Source organism: Tachyglossus aculeatus, chromosome 6 (assembly GCF_015852505.1).
Source record: "Tachyglossus aculeatus isolate mTacAcu1 chromosome 6, mTacAcu1.pri, whole genome shotgun sequence".
In the NCBI taxonomy this organism is placed as follows: domain Eukaryota; kingdom Metazoa; phylum Chordata; class Mammalia; order Monotremata; family Tachyglossidae; genus Tachyglossus; species Tachyglossus aculeatus.
Window position 1 is genome coordinate 60,535,384 of NC_052071.1, and position 20,437 is coordinate 60,555,820.

At 50.9% G+C, this 20,437-nt stretch overlaps 1 protein-coding gene across 1 annotated transcript; it reads right to left on the minus strand.

Annotated features, from left to right (window-relative positions):
- Positions 1–7,866: 7,866 nt before the first annotated feature.
- GPR174 (G protein-coupled receptor 174) lies at positions 7,867–8,974 on the minus strand. Its single transcript, XM_038748566.1, is given in 2 exon segments — positions 7,867–8,394; positions 8,396–8,974. Coding segments are annotated over 2 exon segments (1,107 nt in total).
- Positions 8,975–20,437: the final 11,463 nt, after the last annotated feature.

Here is a 20,437-nt window from a genome sequence, read left to right on the forward strand (position 1 = left end):
TTGTACATATCTATTCCATTTATTTTATTTTGTTAATGTGTTTTGTTTTGTTCTCTGTCTCCCCCTTCTAGACTGTGAGCCCGCTGTTGGGTAGGGACCGTCTCTATATGTTGCCAACTTGTACTTCCCAAGTGCTTAGTACAGTGCTCTGCACACAGTAAGCGCTCAATAAATATGATTGATTCATTCATTCATTCAGTCATATTTACCGAGCGCTTACTGTGTGTCATCCCTGACTCTCCTCTGGTGAGCTAGCACGTACTCTCCAACACTCCGACTCTCCCCTCCCCACCCCTGACTCTCCCTTAATGACACAGCACGGACCACCAGACACCCCTGACTCTCCCACAATGAGCCAGCATGGTCGCGTGTCCCTAGATCTGGGTAAATTCTTCGACGTGCAGCTGGAGGGGGAGGGGGTTGGCAGGTGCTGTGGAGGGCACAAGCCGCAGTCTGGGAGTCGCAAGCCGGTTTCCGTTTTGCTTCTGTGGGGAACTGTGTCACTAGCCTGTGACTTGAGCCTGTCGGGCAGCCCAGAGGACGTTCTGCTGGGTGGGTGGGGATGGGGGTGACCCGCAGACCATCAGGGGGGATGCAAGCCAGGCGGCTGGCACTGGGCAAGAAGTCAGCCCTTCCCCTGTTCTGGCCCCACTCTCCTGCCCCCTCTGTGCCCGGGACCCTTCTGTGGTAGCCTGGGTCTCTTGTCTGAACCCACCCTCTCCTGCCCCTGCCCAAGATAATAATAATAATAATTGTGGTATTTGTTAAGCACTTACTACATGCCAGGCACTGTACTAAGAGCTGGGGTGGATACAAGGAAATCGGGTTGGACACCGTCCCTGTCCCACGTGGGGCTCACAGTCTCAATCTCCATTTTACAGATGGGGTAACTGAGGCACAGGCAAATTTTGTTAGTATGTTTGGTTTTGTTCTCTGTCTCCCCCTTTTAGACTGTGAGCCCACTGTTGGGTAGGGACTGTCTCTATATGTTGCCAATTTGTACTTCCCAAGCGCTTAGTACAGTGCTCTGCACATAGTAAGCGCTCAATAAATACGATTGATGATGATGATGATGAAGTGACTTGCCCGAGGCCACAAAGCAGACAAATGGTGGAGCCGGGATTAGAACCCATGACCTTCCGAGTCCCAGGCCCATCCTCTATCCTCTAAACCATGATGCTTCCCGTGTTTGGGTGTTCCTGGTTGGAACTGTGGCAGCAGTATCCCCCACCCTACCTCCCCTCCCGGTCATGTTGTCCCCTCTCACCATTCCCCATCTCTCTAGACCCCGGGATCAGGGCTGGACCTCTGCTCGTTCAGACCCCAGGTGAGGGCTGAAAGTCAAACCAGGATCCAGTCAGCCTGTGGTCCTGATTTGAAGAAGCTTCTAATAATAATAATAATAATAATAATAATAATGAAAATAATAATAATAATAATGGCATTTATTAAGTGCTTACTATGTGCAAAGCACTGTTCTAAGCACTGGGGAGGTTACAAGGTCATCAAGTTGTCCCACATGGGGCTCACAGTTTTAACACCCATTTTACAGATGAGGTAACTGAGACACAGAGAAGTTAAGTGACTTGCCCAAAGTCACACAGCTGACAATTGGCAGAGCCAGGATTTGAACCCATGAACTCTGACTCCAAAGCCCATGCTCTTTCCAGTGAGCCACGCTGCTTCAGTAGTAGTAGTAGTAGTAGTAGTAGTAGTAGTAGTAGTAGTAGTAGTAGTAGTAGTAGTAGTAGTAGTAGTAGTAGTAGTAGTAGTAGTAGTAGTAGTAGTAGTAGTAGTAGTAGTAGTAGTAATTATGGTATTTGTTAAATGCTTACTATGTGTCAAGCACTGTTCTTAGTGCTGGGGTAGATACAAGGTAATTAATCTGGACGCAGTTCCTGTCACATTAAGGATTTATAGTCTTAATTTACATTTTACAGTTGAGGGAAGAGGCGAAGAGAAGTTAAATGACTTGCCCAAGGTCACACAACAGACAAATGGCAGAGCCGGAATTCGAACCCAGGTTCTCAGACTCCCAGGCCCGGGCTCTTTCCGCTAAGCCACGCTCCTCCCCCTGAACCTCAAGAAACCGTGTATTTCCGGCAGTTGGAGGCCGAGTTCTGTCAGGGGCGGAGGCGGAGGGGAAGGCAGGCCGTGGGCTAAAAACAAGCAGTTTCCTGTTGGAAGCAGCGGAGGTGGCTCCACTCACCTGAACAAACCACAGTTTCGGGTGGCGCCGACACCACCGGAGCGCTCTCCGTTTCGGCGGGAAAGTCAGGCGGGCCAGGGCAGGCCTGGGTGCATCTGGGGGGGCCTGGGCGGCAGGGTCACACATTTCTCATTCGTCTTTGGAGTGTGATCTCTGTCACCCGCAGCAGGAGTTTCAGGGGAGGATTTTCCGGCCTGCCTCTCGTCAGCGGGGCCGGACCCTGTCCTCTCTCTCCCCCTGGGCCCCACCACTGCTCGCCTTCCCTGCCCTGTGGGGGCTTAGTCCTAGTCCACCCCACTCAGTGCTCCCCGTCCCCTACCTCTCCCTCTCTGTCCCCCAGCCAGCTTCCTCCAACCCCTACCCTTCTCACTGTACCTCCATCTCATCTATCTCACTGAAGAACCCTCAACTACATCCTGCCTCTGGCCTGGAACGCCCTCCGTCCTCAAATCCAACAGACAATTACTCCCACCGCCCCCTCAAAGCCTTATTGAAGGCACATCTCCTCTAAGACATCTTCCCTGACTAAGCCCTCTTTTCCTCTTCTCCCACTCCCTTCTGCATCCCTCTGACTTCCTCCCTTTATTCATCCCCCCTCCCAGTCCCACAGCACTTATGTACATCTCTGTAATTTATTTATTTACATTAATGTCTGTCTTCCCCTCTAGACTATAAACTCGTTGTGGGCAGGAAATGTGCCTGTTTATTGTTATATTGTCCTCTCCTGAGCACTTAGTACAGTGCTCTCCCGTTGAGTGTCCATGCTCCAAAGACTTTATGCCTCTCACCTCCCTGTCCCTCTCCTCCTTGCCTTCTACCTTCAGGCACAACACTAGGCCTCCCTCATTCATTCAATCGTATTTACTGAGCACTTACTGTGTGCAGAGCACTGTACTAAATGCTTGGAAAGTACAATTCAGCAACAAATAGAGACAATCCCTACCCACAACAGGCTCACCTGGGAGCTCTCTGCTGCTAGGCAAGCCTGATTCCTGAGAATAATAATAATAATGGCATTTATTAAGTGCTTACTATGTGCAAAGCACTGTTCTAAGCACTGGGGGAGATACAAGGCAATCAGGTTGTCCCGTGGGGGGATCACAGTCCTAATCCCCATTTTACAGATAAGGGAACTGAGGCACAGAGAAGTGACTTAAGCAGCGTGGCCTCGTAGAAAGAGCATGGGCCTGGGATTCAAAAGCCTTGGGTTCTAAATCTGGCTCTACCACATGTCTGCTTTGTGACATTGGGCAAGTCCCTTTACTTCTCTGTGCCTCAGTTACCCCATCTGTAAAATGGGGATTAAATCCTACTCTCTCCTTCTTTGAGTGTGAGCCCCAAACTGGACAGAGACTGTGTCCAACCTGCCTAACTTGTATCTACCTCAGCTCTTAGAATAGTGCTTGGCATATAGTAGCAGATTAAGAAGTACCTTAGTTATCATAATTATTATTCCTGCCTTCTCCTGGGACCCCCCCCACCTCACCTCCTGGCATTCCCCCACCAGGGAATGCCTTCCGTACTCTTCTTCCCTTAGCCACTCTTGTTCTTTCTTAAGCGGAAGAAGCCGAAAAACAGCTTTTCTCCCATTTTGAGTCATTCTGTCTTCAGGGCAGGCACAGATAAGACAGGCAGACAGGCAGGCAGACTGGCAAGATGAAAGGGTTGATCCCGGGTCCTGACAGTCAGCTAGAAAGAAAGACCTAATAATGGAGTTTGCCTCTAGCTACCACTGTACCTCGAACTCCTTATCTTCCCTCCCAAACCCTGTCTTCTCCCTGACTTTCCCATCATTGTGGACCGCACTACCATCCTTCCCGTCTCATGAGCCCGCAACCTTGGTGTCGTCCTTGACTCCGCTCTCTCATTCACCCCACACATCCAATCCGTCACCAAAACCTGCTGGTCTTACCTTCACAACGTTGCCAAAATCCACCCTTCCCTCTCCATCCAAACCGCTACGTTAGTACAATCACTCATCCTATCCTGACTGGATTACTGCATATGCCTCCTTTCTGACCTCCCAACCTCCTGTCTCTCCCTGCTTCAGTCTATACTTCACTCTGCTGCCCGGATTATCTTTGTACAGAAATGCTCTAGGCAGGTCACCCCCCTGACCTCCTCAAAAATCTCCAGTGGTTGCCTATCAACCTTCGCATGAAGCAAAAACTCCTCACTATTGGCTTCAAAGCTCTCCATCCCCTCGCCCCCTCCTACCTCACCTCCCTTCTCTCCTTCTCCAGCCCAGCCCGCACACTCCGCTCCTCTGCCGCTAACCTCCTCACTGTGCCTCGTTCTCGCCTGTCCCGTCGTCGACCCCTGGCCCACATCCTACCTCTGGCCTGGAATGCTCTCCCTCCTCACATCTGCTAAAATAGCTCTCTTACCCCCTTCAAAGCCCTACTGAGAGCTCACCTCCTCCAAGAGGCCTTCCCAGACTGAGCCCCCTTTTCTCTGCTCCTCTTCCCCACCTCATCGCCCCTACTCCCTCCCTCTGCTCTACCCCCTTCCCCACCCCACAGCACTTGTGTATATTTGTACATATTTATTATTCTATTTATTTTATTAATGATGTGTATATATCTATAATTCTATTTATCTATTTTGATGCTATTGATGCCTGTCTACTTATTTTGTTTGGTTGTCTGTCTCCCCCTTCAAGACTGTGAGCCCAGTGTTGGGGAGGGATTGTCTCTATCTGTTGCTAAATTGTACTTTCCAAGCACTTAGTACAGTGCTCTACACACAGTAAGCTCTCAATAAATGTGATTGAATGAGTGAATGAATGAACTCAGTCTTGAGAGAAAGGAATCCCATTCTCAGGAACAACTGGGTTTGAAATTCTCTTAATGATGACAAAGAACTTGTTAAAGGGAAGCACAATTTTATAAATTATAGTGGTATAAATAAACTGAAACAGATTCACAGTAAGGCAAAAACGAAAAGACAAACAGATTTGCAGTAGGATAAAAACAAACAAACAAGTGTTCCAAAGACTTTTCCTTCATTGGCTCCTGGTGATTCGGATCCAAACTCCCCTTCAGTGGTGGGAGCTACTCAGGCCTAAGTTAGCCCCCTTAATTGCTGAATTGCCCAGTCCTGGGCCCAGGGAGAACCACTTGGGAGTACCTCCCTTAGTCAAACAGCGGGAGACCCTGGCTGTGGCCTGGGCCCCAGAATCTTTTGAAGTTTTGCTGGGTGTGGAGTGATCCAGGGTCATACACAAAGTCAGACCAAGCCTATCTGAAACAGAATGGGGTGAGCCGGTCAGTTGGGTTCTGCCTCCTCAATGGCCATTCCCGTGGGGCATGGAAGAGGCTGATGATGGTAGTCAAGTCCTGACCTCTAGCCCTAGTATATACTCATGGCAAACCTCTGAGTCGGGAAGCCTAGGCTCTTCAGGGCGGTGTAATGTGGCCGGGTGGATTTTCCCACTCAGGCCCACTTCTGGTAACCCCTTCCACAATGATTCCAGCCAGTCACCTTCCCCTACAGCCAGGGAGATGGTGCATCTGGTGGACAATGTCCTGCAGACCCAGCTCTGCTCCCAGTTGACTGTGTGACCTCAGGCCAGGCGCTCGACCTCTCTGTTCCTTGGTATTCTCCTGTCTAATGGGGAGAAGAGAGTCTGCCTTTACATATCTCAGGAATATGGTATGAAGGCACCATGCGGTGGAGGTGCTTGGGGAAGCAAAAGGACCCAATGGGCTGAGGGCTGGACTGACCGGAGCCAGTAAGAGGTCAGTCTGTGGACACTCTGGCAGCAGCTGAGTCAGTGACTTCACAGCTTGAACCCAATTTCCCACTGGACTTAATCTCCAGTCTCCCCTCTTCCAAAGGTTTTGGGGGTGGGGTTCTATGCTCTGGTATACACACACACACTCTCTCTCTGTCTCTGTCTCTCTGTCTCTCTCTGTCTCTCTCTCTCTCTCTTTCGCACACACACACACACACACACACACACGCGCACACGCACACACACACATAGTATGCGAGCACACACACATCAGGGGACCAAAAGCTTCAGGAGGTGATCCTAGCAGGAGGGAAAGAGTCATTGACTCCCCCCTCCCCAGCCTAAAGGAACACAACCCCCTGTCCCCACAGATAGGAGCACCACTCAGCTTCCACCTGACCTTTATGATGATAAAAATCTTACCAAAAAACTTTTATAAATTATAGTGGCGAATAAAGTTAAACCAACACAGATTCACAGTTGAGTACCAAAAAAAAAAAAAACCTGCCTAAAAAACTCCCTCGTGCTTCACGAATTATTGGTCCCCCAGTCAGCTTGCAGGGGTGCCCTAAGCCTGCTTGGGTCCAAGGTCCAAATGCTGAGAGGGTCTGTGGACCACCAGTCCTCCTGGGACCCCAGATTCCTGGCCAGCTCACATGGGCTCCTACACCCATTTTGGGCCCGTGTACAACTCACACCCATCACCTTTCCAATCCAAAAATAAAGACTGAAGTGGGCATTAGAACGTGCCAGACTCAAGTCTTGTAATGAATGAGGGACAAATTTCCCCCCAGTGACCCAGCATGGACCCTCCAACACCCCTGACTCTCTCCTCTCCATCCGTGTCTCTCCCCCAGTGACCCAGCATGGACTATCAAACACCCCTGACTCTCTCTCCATCCCCGACTCTTCCAGAGTGACCCAGAATGGATGCTCGTCCACAGACCTCCACTTGCGGTTAGTATTTATAGCTACTCCACCACAGTCTAATGTATCCATTTATGTCTGCTTGTCTCCCCTGTTAGACTCCAACTTAGTGAGGACTAGTCAGCATCTCATACTTTTCTTTCTGTTCCCAGGCTCCTGGTGCGCTGCCCAGGGGCTGGCCGATGATCGCAGTGGAAAATAGTGCCCTGTCCACAGGCTGGCTAATGATCTGACGGCCTCAGTTGCCCTGCCCAGCGACTGGCTGATAACCAATTGGGTACCCGCCCTGGGACCTGCAGATGATTGAACTGGCTCCTGCCTGGGGGCTGGCCCGATGATCACACGGCTGCCGGTTGCTCTACTTTAGGGGCTGGCTGAATGATCGCCCTTGGGGCTTCCAACAGTAGGTAGCCAACGATGCAGCACTTGGGCCCAGATTGACTGCCACTTGGTTTCTGTCCTGCAGTTCTTGCCGGGGCCCCTGATGTCAGTTTATTTAAAGCACAGGTCCCTTCCAACCCCACAGAAAGCGCTGCCCCTTTATTGGCCTTTGGGAACTCTGAGTGTGCCTGTGAGCGCTTACTACTAGACCAGCCAAAACTGCTCCCGGCCACACGACAAGAGTGGCTGCCACCAGAAACTAGGGGACCACTGGAGGTTGGGGAAGTCCCGAGGTAGTCCATGGCCTGGACAGATGTGGTTTGGACAGTTTGTGGCCTGGTCAACTCAAGGCCCCCACTCGGATAGTGTGGTAGAGTTGGGGTTTGCGGGGAGGGGCAGCCGTGGAGAGCAGGCAGCGAGGTGGTTAGGGGAGGGCCCTGCTCTCCCAAAGCTCAGGCTGGGGCTGCGATCGAGGTCTGGTGGTGGGGCCCAGCGGGACGGAGCCACAGTCCAGCATGGGGCACCTGATGGGTGCGGGGGCCACCGACTCCCTTGCTCATCCCCTGGTCCGCTCAGCTGGTCCCCAGTGGGGTGTTCCCGGCCCAAGGCCCGCTCACCCGGCGCCAGGCTGAACGTGCCCATTCTGAGAGGGGCCGCGGGGGCTGGAGAAGGGACGGGTGGGCAGGGGCAGGCTCTCCTGCAGGTCCTGGCGTGACAGGCGCCTCCGGAACTCATCCGTGGTGAAGTAGTAGAGGGCTGGGTCCAGGCAGGAGTTGAGGCTGGCCAGACACAGGGCCACGGGGTGGAAGGTCTGGATCAGCCTCCGGGCCAGGCAGCCATCGATCTTGTTGGCCTTGACTAGGAAGTCCAGGGGGAAACTGATGTGGTATGGGGCGAAGCAGATGAGGAAGACGGCGGCACAGGTGAGGATCATCTTGAGTGCCTTCTTCTTCTCGCCCAGGTCTTGCGGGACGGGACCTTTCTGGCGCAGGGACAGGGCGGCCTTCCAGGAGCAGTAGAGGATAACCAGCAGCGGGGCACAGAAGCCCAGGAGCTCAGCCACTCCCAGCAGGGCCAGGGCCTGGCCCAGGCTGAGGTGTTGGAGGGTGGGCAGGTCGACGAAGCAGGTGGCGTTGGGGGGGGCCGGGGGACCGGCCGGAGCCGGCGGTGCCGGTGATGTTGCCGGCGACAGAAGGGTCGACCCCGCCGAGGCGCAGCAGCGGAAAGGGCAGGCAGGCCAGGCCCACGGCCACCCAGCCAGCCAGGCTGATCAGCACGTCGCCCTGGCGCTTGGCGTCGGTGAAGCGGAAGGGGAACATGAGAAAGCCGAAGCGGCGTACGCTGATGCACACGAGGAAGTAGACGCTGGCATACATGTTGACGTACTTGAGATAGAAGCAGAAGAGGCAGAGGCCTGGCCCGAAGGGCCAAGAGCGGTGCAGGTAGTAGAAGATGCGCAGGGGCAGCGACAGCACCTGCATCAGGTCGGCCACGGCCAGGTTGATCATGAAGATGACGGCCCGCTTGGTCTCGCGGATGTAGCCGTAGAAGACCCAGAGCGCCAGGACGTTGCCAATGAGGCCGGGCAGCAGGATCACTGTGTAGGTCACGGCATACAAGAAGTGGGGGAACTCAGAGTTCTCCTTGCACGACGAGTTGCCGCCCGAGGCACCTACGGTCTGCGACCAGGAGACGTGGGTGGCGGGGGAACTGGTCTGCATGGTGGGCTGGTACCGGTCACCGTCGCACCCCGGGGCTCTTGGGGCCAGCTGGGTGGGGCCTGGGCAGGTGGTCCATGGTCCCCCGCGGGGAGGAAGGGAACCCTGGGACCCCACCCAGAGGCAGGGGACTGGGCCCCGGTTCAGAAAGGCAGAACCCGGTCCGGAGTCTCCCGCTTTCCAGGGGGGTGCAGGGGGCAGACTGGTGTGGCCCTCCGGGCTGGGGTTCTTCTTCAGTGCGGCCTCTCCCCTGGGCCGGTCCCTCTCAACGGCGTCTGGTGGTCAGGTGGGCGAGGATGGCAGACCTGCAAGGGAAAGAGTGTTAGAGGCTGGCAGAGGCAAGAGCCCACAGGGGGTGAGGCGGGGCTGGAGAGGGGTGGAAGTGGAGGGGAAAAACTGGAGGGGGAGATGGGGTGATGGGAGAGAGGGTACCATCCATGGGGCTGGGTGCCAAAACTTGGCCCAGGCAGGACCTATGGCTCCTGGGGAAGGGTGACAGGGAAAGGCAGTGTTGTCCAGTGGGTAGCGCGTGGGACTTGGCCTGCCCTGCTCTAGTCCCAGTTCTGCCCCTAACTTGCTGTGTGACCTGGGGCAAGTTCCTTTAGATCTCTGGGGCTCAGTTTCCTCCTCTCTACAGTGCATCGAGACCCCTGTTCGCCTGCACTTGCAGACTGAGAGCCTTGGCAGATGGGGAAGTTGTCTGAGCGGATTGTTCTGGATCCTCCCCAGTGCTGAGCGCCGTGCTTTGTGCAGAGGGAGCCCTCAGGAAGCACCACAGCTCTTCCTGTGACTGTGGATGGGCAGATAATAATAATAATAATAATAATAATAATAATAATAATAATGGCATTTATTAAGCGCTTACTACTTGCAAAGCACTGTTCTAAGCGCTGGGGAGGTTGCAACGTGGTGAGGTTGTCCCACATGGGGCTCACAGTCTTCATCCCCATTTTACAGATGAGGGAACTGAGGCCCAGAGGAGTTAAGTGACTTGCCCAAAGTCAAACAGCTGACAAGTGGCGGAACTGGGATTAGAGGAGGAGAACTGGGACCATTGAGGCCAGTGGAAGCAGTTACTTAGCTTACCCAGGGGCAGTTGAGCAGGGCATACACCTTCAATTTGGGTGCCAGTGGGAGAGACAGAGACATGGCCTACTGGAAAGAGTCTGGGCCTTGGAGTCAGAAGGCCTCAGGTTCTAATCCTGGCTCTGCCACATAATAACAATAATAATAATAATAATAATAATAATAATAATAATAATAATAATAATAATAATAATGGTAATAATGATTTTGACACCTGTCTACATGTCTTGTTTTGTTGTCTGTCTCCCCCTTCTAGACTGTGAACCCATTGTTGGGTAGGGACCATCTCTATATGTTGCTAACTTGTACTTCCCAAGTGCTTAGTACAGTGCTCTGCACACAGTAAGTACTCAGTAAATATGAATGAATGGTATTGGCTAAGTGCTTACTATGTGCCAGGCACTACACTAAGTGCTGGGGTAAATACAGCAAATTGGGTTGGACACAGTCCCTGTCTCATGTGGGGCTCACAGTTTCAATCCCCATTTTACAGATGAGGTAACTGAGGCATAGAGAAGTAAAGTGATTTGCCCAAGGTCGCACTGCAAACAAGTGGAGGAGGTAGGATTAGAACCCATGACCTTCTGACTCGTAGGCCCATGCTCTATCCAATATGCCATTCTGCTTCTCACTGTGTGACCTTGGGGAAGTCTCTTCACTTCTCTGGGCCTCAGTTCCCTCATCTGTGAAGTGGGGATTAATACTGTGAGCCCTCAGTGGGACTCCATTTCCTCCCTTCAAAGCCCTTGCATATACAGCACCTGTATATATTTGTACAGATTTACTACTCTATTTTACTTGTACTTATTTACTACTCTATTTTGTTAATGATGTCCATATAGCTATAATTCTATTTATTCTGACAGTTTTGACACCTGTCTACATGTTTTGTTGTCTGTCTCCCCCTTCTAGACTGCGAGCCCGCTGTTGGGTAGGGACCGTCTCTAGATGTTGCCGACTTGTACTTCCCAAGCGCTTCGTACAGTGCTCTGCACGCAGTAAGCTCTCAATAAATACGACTGAATGAATGAATGGTAGGGAATGTGCACAACCTGATTTATTTGTATCTACCCCATTGCTTAGTACTATGCCTGACACTTAGTAAGCATTTAACAAATACCATTAAAAAAAAACAAAAGGGGGGCCAGAAGGAGATTCAGCCACTGCCCTCCGGGAGCTGCCAGTCTGATGGAAAGATAGAAAACACACACACACACACAATCAATCAATCAATCGTATTTATTGAGCGCTTACTGTGTGCAGAGCACTGTACTAACACACACACGCCAACTCTCTCTGTTCTGGACACTTGGGGAGGGACAGAGGGAGGAGGAGACTTGGTCCCTGTCCTCATGGGGCTGCCAGTTTAGTGGGGAGACAGGCCACATACACACTCTCGCATGCACACAAACACACACACAGACTCACACACTGCATTGGGTAGGGGAGGGACAGAGGAGGAGACATGGTCCCTGCCCTTGAGGGGCTGCCAGTCTGATGGGAAGACAGGATGCACGAGCTTGTACGCACACACGCACAAACACACACACACACATATCCACACACTCTCACTGCAGGGCCTGGGGAGGGGCAGAGGCAGGAACCAACTTGGTGGCCATATGCAAACACGAGTTACAGGAACAGATATTTATACACACGACACACACTTGTTAAGTATAAATATCTGGGCTGCCTGTAGATAGGTGGGTAGATACAGCCGCGATGGAGAAGGCCACAGAGTGCAGCGGAAAGTGCGAGCCGGAGGTGGAAAAATGTCAATGGCCTCGGCTTCGGGGGCGAGTTCTATTTGGACTCCAGCCCACCTGCCACCGGGAACCCGCAGGGGAAATCCCACGCTGAGGCCCCAAGGGGGCTTTCTGAGGGGGTGGATTGAGGGTAGGGGAGGGGCCAGCTCCAACCTGAAGCCGCTTGCAGCCACCGTCTACTATGTGCACAGGGCTGCTGTACTGGGTGCCACATGTGTGCAGATCACAGCTCCGGGCGCTTCCTGTGTGCTGGGTGCTTGCCGGGGGGAGGGTGCCATCCATACGCATGTCACAGAGAAGAGGTTCAATCAATCAATCAATCAATCATATTTACTGAGCACTTACTGTGTGCAGAGCACTGTACTAAGTGCTTGGGAAGTACAAGTTGGCAACATATAGAGACGGCCCCTACCCAACAGTGGGCTCACAGTCTAGAAGGGGGAGACAGAGAACAAAACCAAACGTATTAACAAAATAAAATAATTAGAATAGATATGTACAAGTAAAGTAAATAAATAAATAGAGTAATAAATATGTACAAACATATAAACAGGTGCTGTGGGGAAGGGAAGGAGGTAAGGTGGGGGGATGGAGGGGGGAGGAGGGGGAGAGGAAGGAGGGGGCTCAGTCTGGGAAGGCCTCCTGGAGGAGGTGAGCTCTTAGTAGGTTCATCCAAAAGAGAAGGGAGTGGGGGCTTTTGCTGGTCCCCTCCATTTCTGGGCTCCCCCCAGAGCTAGCCGGGCTGGGAGGGGCCCAGGCCCCCAGCTCTGGGGAACCTGGCCCAACTTGGCCTGGCTCTGACAGTGGCCACAGGAGAGGCCAAAGGTCAGCCATCCATCACCGGATGCAGGGAGGGATGGGGGAGGGGAGTAAGCCCTTCCAATCCTGTCCTCCCTGCGATTTTCCCATCACCGTAGACACAACCAGCCTCCTTGCCTCACTAGTCCGTAATCTTGGCATTATCCTAGACTCATGTCCCTCGTTCAACTTGCATATTCGATCTGTCACCAAATCCTGTCAGTTCTACCTTCACATCATGGCTTAAATACACCCTTTCCTCTCCATCCAAACTGCTAGCATGTTACTCCAAAGCACTTATCCCTATCCCACCTTGATTACTGCATCAGCCTTCTTGCTGATCTCCCCACCTCCTGTCTTTCCCCACCCTAGTCCATCCTTCACTCTGCTGCCCAGATCAGTTTTCTACAACACCGCTCAGTCCGTGTTTCCCCACTCCTTAAGAACCTCCAGTCATTGCCCATCCCCTGCACACAGTAAGCGCTCAATAAATGATTGAATAAATATAAAAAAGAAACTAATTTCCATCAGTTTTAGATAACTGTTAGCTCGCCCCCTTCTACCTTACCTCATTAATTTTTTAGTATAATCCAGCATGCTCACTTTGTTCCTCTAACACCAACCTACTCACTGTACCTCGATCCCCTCTATCTCGCCACCGACCCCTCAGCCACATCCTGCCTCTGGCCTGGAACTCCCTCCCCCATCAAACTTGACAGACGACCACTTTCCCCCACCTTCAAAAACCTTATTAAATGTTCTGTAGAAGTAGACTTCTACAAAACCCTCATTTCCTCTCCTCCCTTTCCCTTTTGCTTCGCCCTTGCACTTGAATTTGTACCCTTTATTCACCTCACCTTCAGCCCTACAGCATTTCGGAGAAGCAGCGTGGCTCAGTGGAATGAGCCCGGGCTTTGGAGTCAGAGGTCATGGGTTCAAATCCCAGCTCCACCAAGTGTCAGCTGTGTGACTTTGGGCAAGCACTTAACTTCTCCGGGCCTCGGTTGCCTCATTTGTAAAATGGGGGATTAAGACTGTGAGCTCCCCGTGGGACAACTTGATCACCTTGTAACTTCCCCAGCGCTTAGAACAGTGCTTTGCACATAGTAAGCACTTAATAAATGCCATTATTATATTCGTAATTTATTTTAGTGTCGGTCTCCCCATCTAGTCTGTAAGCTCGTTGTGGTCAGGGAATCTAAGAACTCTGTTATACTGTGCTCTCCCAAGTGCTTAGTACAGTGTTCTGCACACAGTATGCTCTTAATAAATACCAATGATTGATTATGTCTACTTCCAGGCGTTTCCAGTCTAGGATTGATGCTGAGGGCCTGTGGCCAGAGGCGGATTTTGATCTACCAGGGGTCTGGGGCTGGAGTTCCGTGGAGGGGGTTTTGTCTTTGGGTTCCTTGGTTTGTTTGTTCTCAGGTGCCCAGAAGAGCATCCTGTACCCAGTGGGCATCCCATACAGCACCCTACACCCAGGAGATGCATATCAGGTCACAAATTCTAATCTTGGCTCTGCCACCTGTGTAATCTTGGACAAATCACTTCAGTTTTTAGAAGCAGCCTGGTCTAGTGGATAGAGCATGGGCCCGGGAGCCAAAAGGTCATGGGTTCTAATCACGGCTCTGTTACTTGTCTGCTGTGGGATCTTGGGCAAATCCCTTCACTTCTCTGGGCCTCAGTTTCCTCATATGTAAAATCAATCTATCAGTTGTATCTATTGAGCGCTTACTGTGTGCAGAGCACTGTACTAAGCACTTGGGAAGTACAAGTTGGCAACATAAATGGGGATTGAGGCTGTGAGCCCCACATGGGACAGGGACTGTGTCCAACTCAATTTGCTTGCATCCACCCCAGCGCTTAGTATGGTGCCTGGCACATAGTAAGCACTTAACAAATGCCATCATTATTATTATATATGTAATGATATTTGTTAAGTGCTTACTATGTGCCAGGCACTGTTTTAAGCCCTTGGGTAGATACACAATAATCGGGTTGGACACGGTCTCTGACCCATACAGGGCTCACAGTCTTAATCCCCATTTTACAGATGAGGGAACTGAGGCATAGAGAAGTAAAGTAATTTGCCCAAGGTCACACAGCAGACAAGTGGTGGAGCCGGAATTCAAATCCAGGCCCTTCTGACTCCCAGCCCATGCTCTATCCACTGCTTCTTGTGGTACACTACCCTGCTCACAGTAGGTGCTTAGTACAGTACTCTGCACCCAGTAGGCATCTAGTTCACTACTGTGCACAGAGCAGGCATCCAGTACAACAGTCTGCACAGTCATTCTGTAAAGTGGTGTGCGCCCAATATGTACTTAGTACACTACTCTGTAATCAATCAATCATATTTATCGAGCACCTACTGTATGCAGAGCACTGTACTAAGCGCTTGGGAGTTGGTAATAATAATAACAATGATGGCATTTATTAAGCACTTACTATGTGCAAAACGCTGTTCTAAGCTCTGGGGGAGATTCAAGGTGATTAGGTTGTCCCACGGGGTGGGCTCACAGTCTTCATCCCCATTTTACAGATGAGGGAATTGAGGCACAAAGAAGTGAAGTGACTTGCCCAAAGTCACACAGTCGACAAGTGGCGGAGCCAGGATTTGAACCCATGACCTTTGACTCCAAAGCCCGGGCTCTTCCCACTAAGCCACGCTGCTTCTCAGCTGCTGCTTCACCATGCTGCTTCTCTCTTATGTGTCTACCACAGTGAATGTGGTAGACACATTCACTGCCCAAAATGAATTTACAGTGTAAAGGGGGAGACAGACATTAATATAAATAAATTACAGGTATAGACATGAGTGCTGTGGGGCTGAGAAAGGGGTGAATAAAGGATGCAAATCCAAGTACAAGGGTGACACAGATGGGAACGGGAAAAAAAGAAAATAAGGTCTTTGTTGCAGGGGGCCTCTTGGAGGAGATGTGATTTTAATAAGGCTCTGAAGGTAGGGAGAGTGATTGTCCTTTCAATATGAAGAGGGACAGTGTTCTCGGCCAGAGGCAGGTCGCGGGTGAGAGGTTGGCGGTGTGATAGACGAAATGGGTGTTCGGTGAGTAAATTGGCATTACAGCATGCGCTTGGGAGTCAAAGGACCTGGGTTCTATTCCTGGCTCAGTCTCTTGCTGGCTGTGTGACCTTGGACCTCAGTTTCCTCTTCTATAAAATGGGGATTTAATACCTGGTCTCCTTCCTACACTTAGACTGTGAGTCCCATGTGGGACAGGGATTGTGTCTGCTCTGCTTATCTTGAATCTACCCCAGCACTTAGTTCAGCCCTTGGCGCATAATAAGTGCTTAACTGCATGCATTCAATTGTATTTATTGAGCATTTACTGGGCGCAGAGCACAAGTATACAATTATTGTTATTGATGATAATAAATAGCAGAATGGGTAAGTCCGTATGTGCATAATGGCTATATTTTGGGTTGTGTGTGTGTCTAAGTGTGGAGGTGGAGCAAAAGTGCTTAGGTGGCAGTTGGGAGAGGGCAGCTTGGGGAGAAGGAAAGTTAATGGAGGAAGGCCTCCTGGAGGAGGCGAGCTTTCAGAAGAGCTTTGAAGATGGGGAGAGTAGTGGCCAAATGGATGTGGAATGTCAGAAAGTTATAGGATGGAGGGAAGATAAGACCAAGAGATCAGCGGTGTCAGCGGCAGGAAAGTTGAGCACCAGGCACAATGAGAAGGACAGCATAAGAGAAGCAGCATGGTGTAATGGATAGAGCACTGGCCCGCGAGTCAGAAGGTCATGGGTTCTAATCCCGCCTCTGCCCCATGTCTTTTATGTGACCTTGGGCAAGTTAGTTTACTTCTCTGGGCCTCAGTTACCGCATCTGTAAAATGGGGATTGAGACTATGAGCCCCACGTGGGACAGGGATTGTGTCCAACCCAATTTGTCTCTAACCACCCTAGCACTTAGTACAGTGCCTTGCACATAGTAAGTGCTTAACAAATACCACAATTATTATTATAAGAGGAATGAAGGGTATGAAGTGGGGTGTAACAGAAGTAGAGCGAGGATAAAGCAATGTTGAAGAGTTTTTGCTTGATGCAGAGGTGTTTGGGCAAGCGTTGGAGGAGTTTGAGGAGCAGGGAGATGTGCACAGAATAAGGAATGGAGCCAGTAGAGGCTGGAGGAAGGGAGATCAGAGAGGAGGCAGATGCCGTAGATGAGGTGGGACATGATAAGCACTTGGACCAGGGTATTGGCCAAAGAGCATCCAAGAGTTTTGTTTCCCTTCCAAAAAGTTTGGTCAGTGAAGTCAGTGGGACAACCTGATCACCTTGTAACCTCCCCAACGCTTAGAACAGTGCTTTGCACATAGTAAGCGCTTAATAAATGCCATTATTATTATTATTATTATTTTACCCACCCAGCATCTCTGTGAAGTAGGGAGAGGCAAATGGGAAACTGCGGCCCGGAGAGAGAAAATGATATGGCGGAGGGCCATAAAGTCCGGTCCAGTGAAACAGGCGGGACTGGGAGTCAGCGGCCTGGATTTTGTCCCTGTTTCTACCCTGGGTCTGCTGCGTGATGGCGAGCAAGTCACTCACCCTCTCTGGGCCTCCTTGCTTGGGTCCCCGCACTCCCAGTTGGGCGTCCTTGCCTGTGTCCCCTTACTCCCAGCCCCATGCTGGTTCCTAGGTGGTACTATCTCTCAGACTTCCCCCGGCCACCCCTGGCACAAGCCCAGTAGCCAGCCCTAGCAAAATCCTCCCTTTGTCCCTCAAGGTCGGCTGGCTGGTAACTCACCACCCCTACCCTGGCCCGCCTTGGCTGACAGGATGTTGTTCCTACTGGCAAACCTCAATCTCTCTTGCTGCCAGCCAAGGCCCTCCACTTTCACTCGATTCTCAGGGGAACTTCAGTCAATCAATCAGTCAGTGGCATTTATTGAGCACTTACTATGTGCGGAGCACTGTACTAAGCGATTCAGAGAGCACGATACAACAGAATTAACAAACACTTGCTAAGAGTAGCAGTACCAATTGTGGTATTTGTGAAGTGCTTACTATGGGCCAGGCACTGTACTAAGCGCTGGAGTGAATACAAGCAGATCAGGTTGGACACAGTCCTTGTCCGACATGGGGCTCACAGTCTCAATCCCCATTTTACAGATGAGGTAACTGAGGCCCGGAGAAGTGAAGTGACTTGACCAAGGTCACACAGCAGACAGGTGGTAGAACCGGGATTAGAACCCAAATGAGATCATTTTAGACTGTGAGCCCACTGTTGGGTAGGGACTGTCTCTATATGTTGCCAACTTGTACTTCCCAAGCGCTTAGTACAGTGCTCTGCACACAGTAAGCGCTCAATAAATACGATTGATTGAAGATCAGACTCTCAGCTGCTGGCATCCCTGTCTCCCTGTCCCCATCCTAGCCCCAGTCCCGAGTCCAGGGCCTACAGGAGCCAGCAGGGGCAAGGAGGCCTCGCAAATTTAAAGCCAGAAGAAATCAGATCGTGTAGTTCAGAGGGAGTAGTCCCTCTTCACCTCCCTATGAATCCCCATCTGCCTCCCTCCCACCCCCGTGATCTCGGTTTGGAAAGATCTTGTTGGAAGGTAGTGATGTCACTCACCCTAGGACCCCGTGGGGAACACTGTGGGGGCAGGCAGGGGGTGGGGACCTTTTAGACTGTGAGCCCACTGTTGGTTAGGGACTGTCTCTATATGTTGCCAATTTGTACTTCCCAAGCGCTTAGTACAGTGCTCTGCACACAGTAAGCACTCAATAAATACGATTGATGATGATGATGATGATGGGGACCTGAATTGTCAGAGGTGAGGCCGCCCTAAAGCTTCCTCCTGTGGTCAAAATAGGGAGGGTGGAAACACCTCGGCTGCTCGGGAGTTCACCACCTGATCAGCCAGTCAGGCAGTCAGTTGTATTTACTGAGCAGCATGGCCTAGTGGAAAGAGCACAGGCCTAGGGGTCAGAGGTCCTGGGTTCTAATCCCGGCTCCACCACATGTCTGCTGTGTGACCTTGGGCAAGTCACTTCACTTCTCATTGCCTCTGCTATCTCCTCTGTAAAATCTGAATTAAGTCTGTGAACCCCCTGTGGGACAAGGACTGTCCAACCTGATTACCTTGTATCTACTCCAGTGCTTAGAACAGTGCTTGGCACATAGTAAGTGCTTAACAAGAACCATAATTATTATGATTATTATTTTTGAGTGCTAACTGTGTGCAGAGCACTGTACTAAGCGCTTGGGAAAGTACAACTCTCATTCACTCATTCACTCTCCCTTCAAAGCCCTATTGAAAGCTCACCTCCTCCAGGAGGCCTTCCCAGACTAAGCCCCCTCCTCCCCCTCCCCATTCCCCCACCTTACCTCCTTCCCCTCCCCACAGCACCTGTATATATGTATATATGTTTGTACGTATTTATTACTCTATTTGTTTATTTATTTTATTTGTACCTATTTATTCTATTTATTTTATTTTGTTAATACGTTTTGTTTTGTTGTCTGTCTCCCCCTTCTAGACTGTGAGCCCGCTGTTGGGTAGGGACCATCTCTATATGTTGCCAACTTGCACTTCCCAAGCGCTTAGTACAGTGCTCTGCACATATTAAGTGCTCAATAAATACGATTGAATGAATGAATGAATGAATTCACCCCACATATCCAATCCCTCACCAAATCCTACCGGTCTCACCTCCACAACAATGCTAAGATCAGCCCTTTCCCCTCCATCCAAACCACTACCACGTTAGTACAATCACTCATCCTATTCCGACTGGATTTCTGCATCAGGCTCCTTTCTGGCTTCCCAACCTCCTGCCTTGCCCACCTTCAGTCCATACTTCACTCCACTGCCCAAATTATCTTTCTACAGAAACATTGAGGGCATGTCACCCCCCGCCCTCAAAAATCTCCGGTGTTTGTCTATCAACCTCCGTATCAAACAAAAACTCCTACTGACTTCAAAGCTCTCCATCACCTTGCCCCTTCTTACCTCACCTCCCTTCTCTCTCCTACATCCCAGACCGCACACTCCGCTCCTCTGGTGCTAACCTTCTCACTGGGCCTCGATCAGGCCTGTCTTGCCACGGACCCACGGGCCCAAGTCCTACCTCTGGTCTGGAATACCCTCCCTCCTCAAATCTGACAAACAATCACTCTTCCCCACTTGAAAGCCCTACTGAAGGCACACTTCCTCCAAGAGGCCTTCTCATCCTAGGATCCCTTTTTCTCAGCTTCTTCTCCTTTCTGCATCAGCTCCACTTGCTCCCTTTGCTCTCCCCCCCACCCCCGTCCCCGCCCCACAGCATTTATGTATATATGTATATACCTTTAATTCTATTTATTTATATTAATGCCTGTTTAATTGTTTTGATGTCTGTCTCCCCCCCTTCTAGACTGTAAGCCTGTTGTGGGCAGGGATTGTCTCTCTTTATTGCTACGGTGTACTTTCCAAGTGCTTAGTTCAATGCTCTGCACACAGCAAGTGCTCAATAGATGTAAATGAATGAATGAATGTAATATAACAATGGAACAGACACATTCCCTGCCCACCACAAGCTCACAGTCTAGAGGGACTGATCCTTGTGGGACCCAGCAGTGGCAGGAGAAGGGCTCACTGTGGTAATAACTACTAATTGTGATACTTTTAAACACTTACTCTGTGCCACACTCTGCACTGAGTGCAAAGAGAAGCAATGTGGCCTTGTGGAAAGAGCACGGGCCTGGGAATCAGAAAGACATGAGTTCTAATTCCACTCTGCTACTTATCTGCTGTGTGACCTTGGGCAAGTCACTCCACTTCTCTGTGCCTCCATCTGTAAAATGGGGA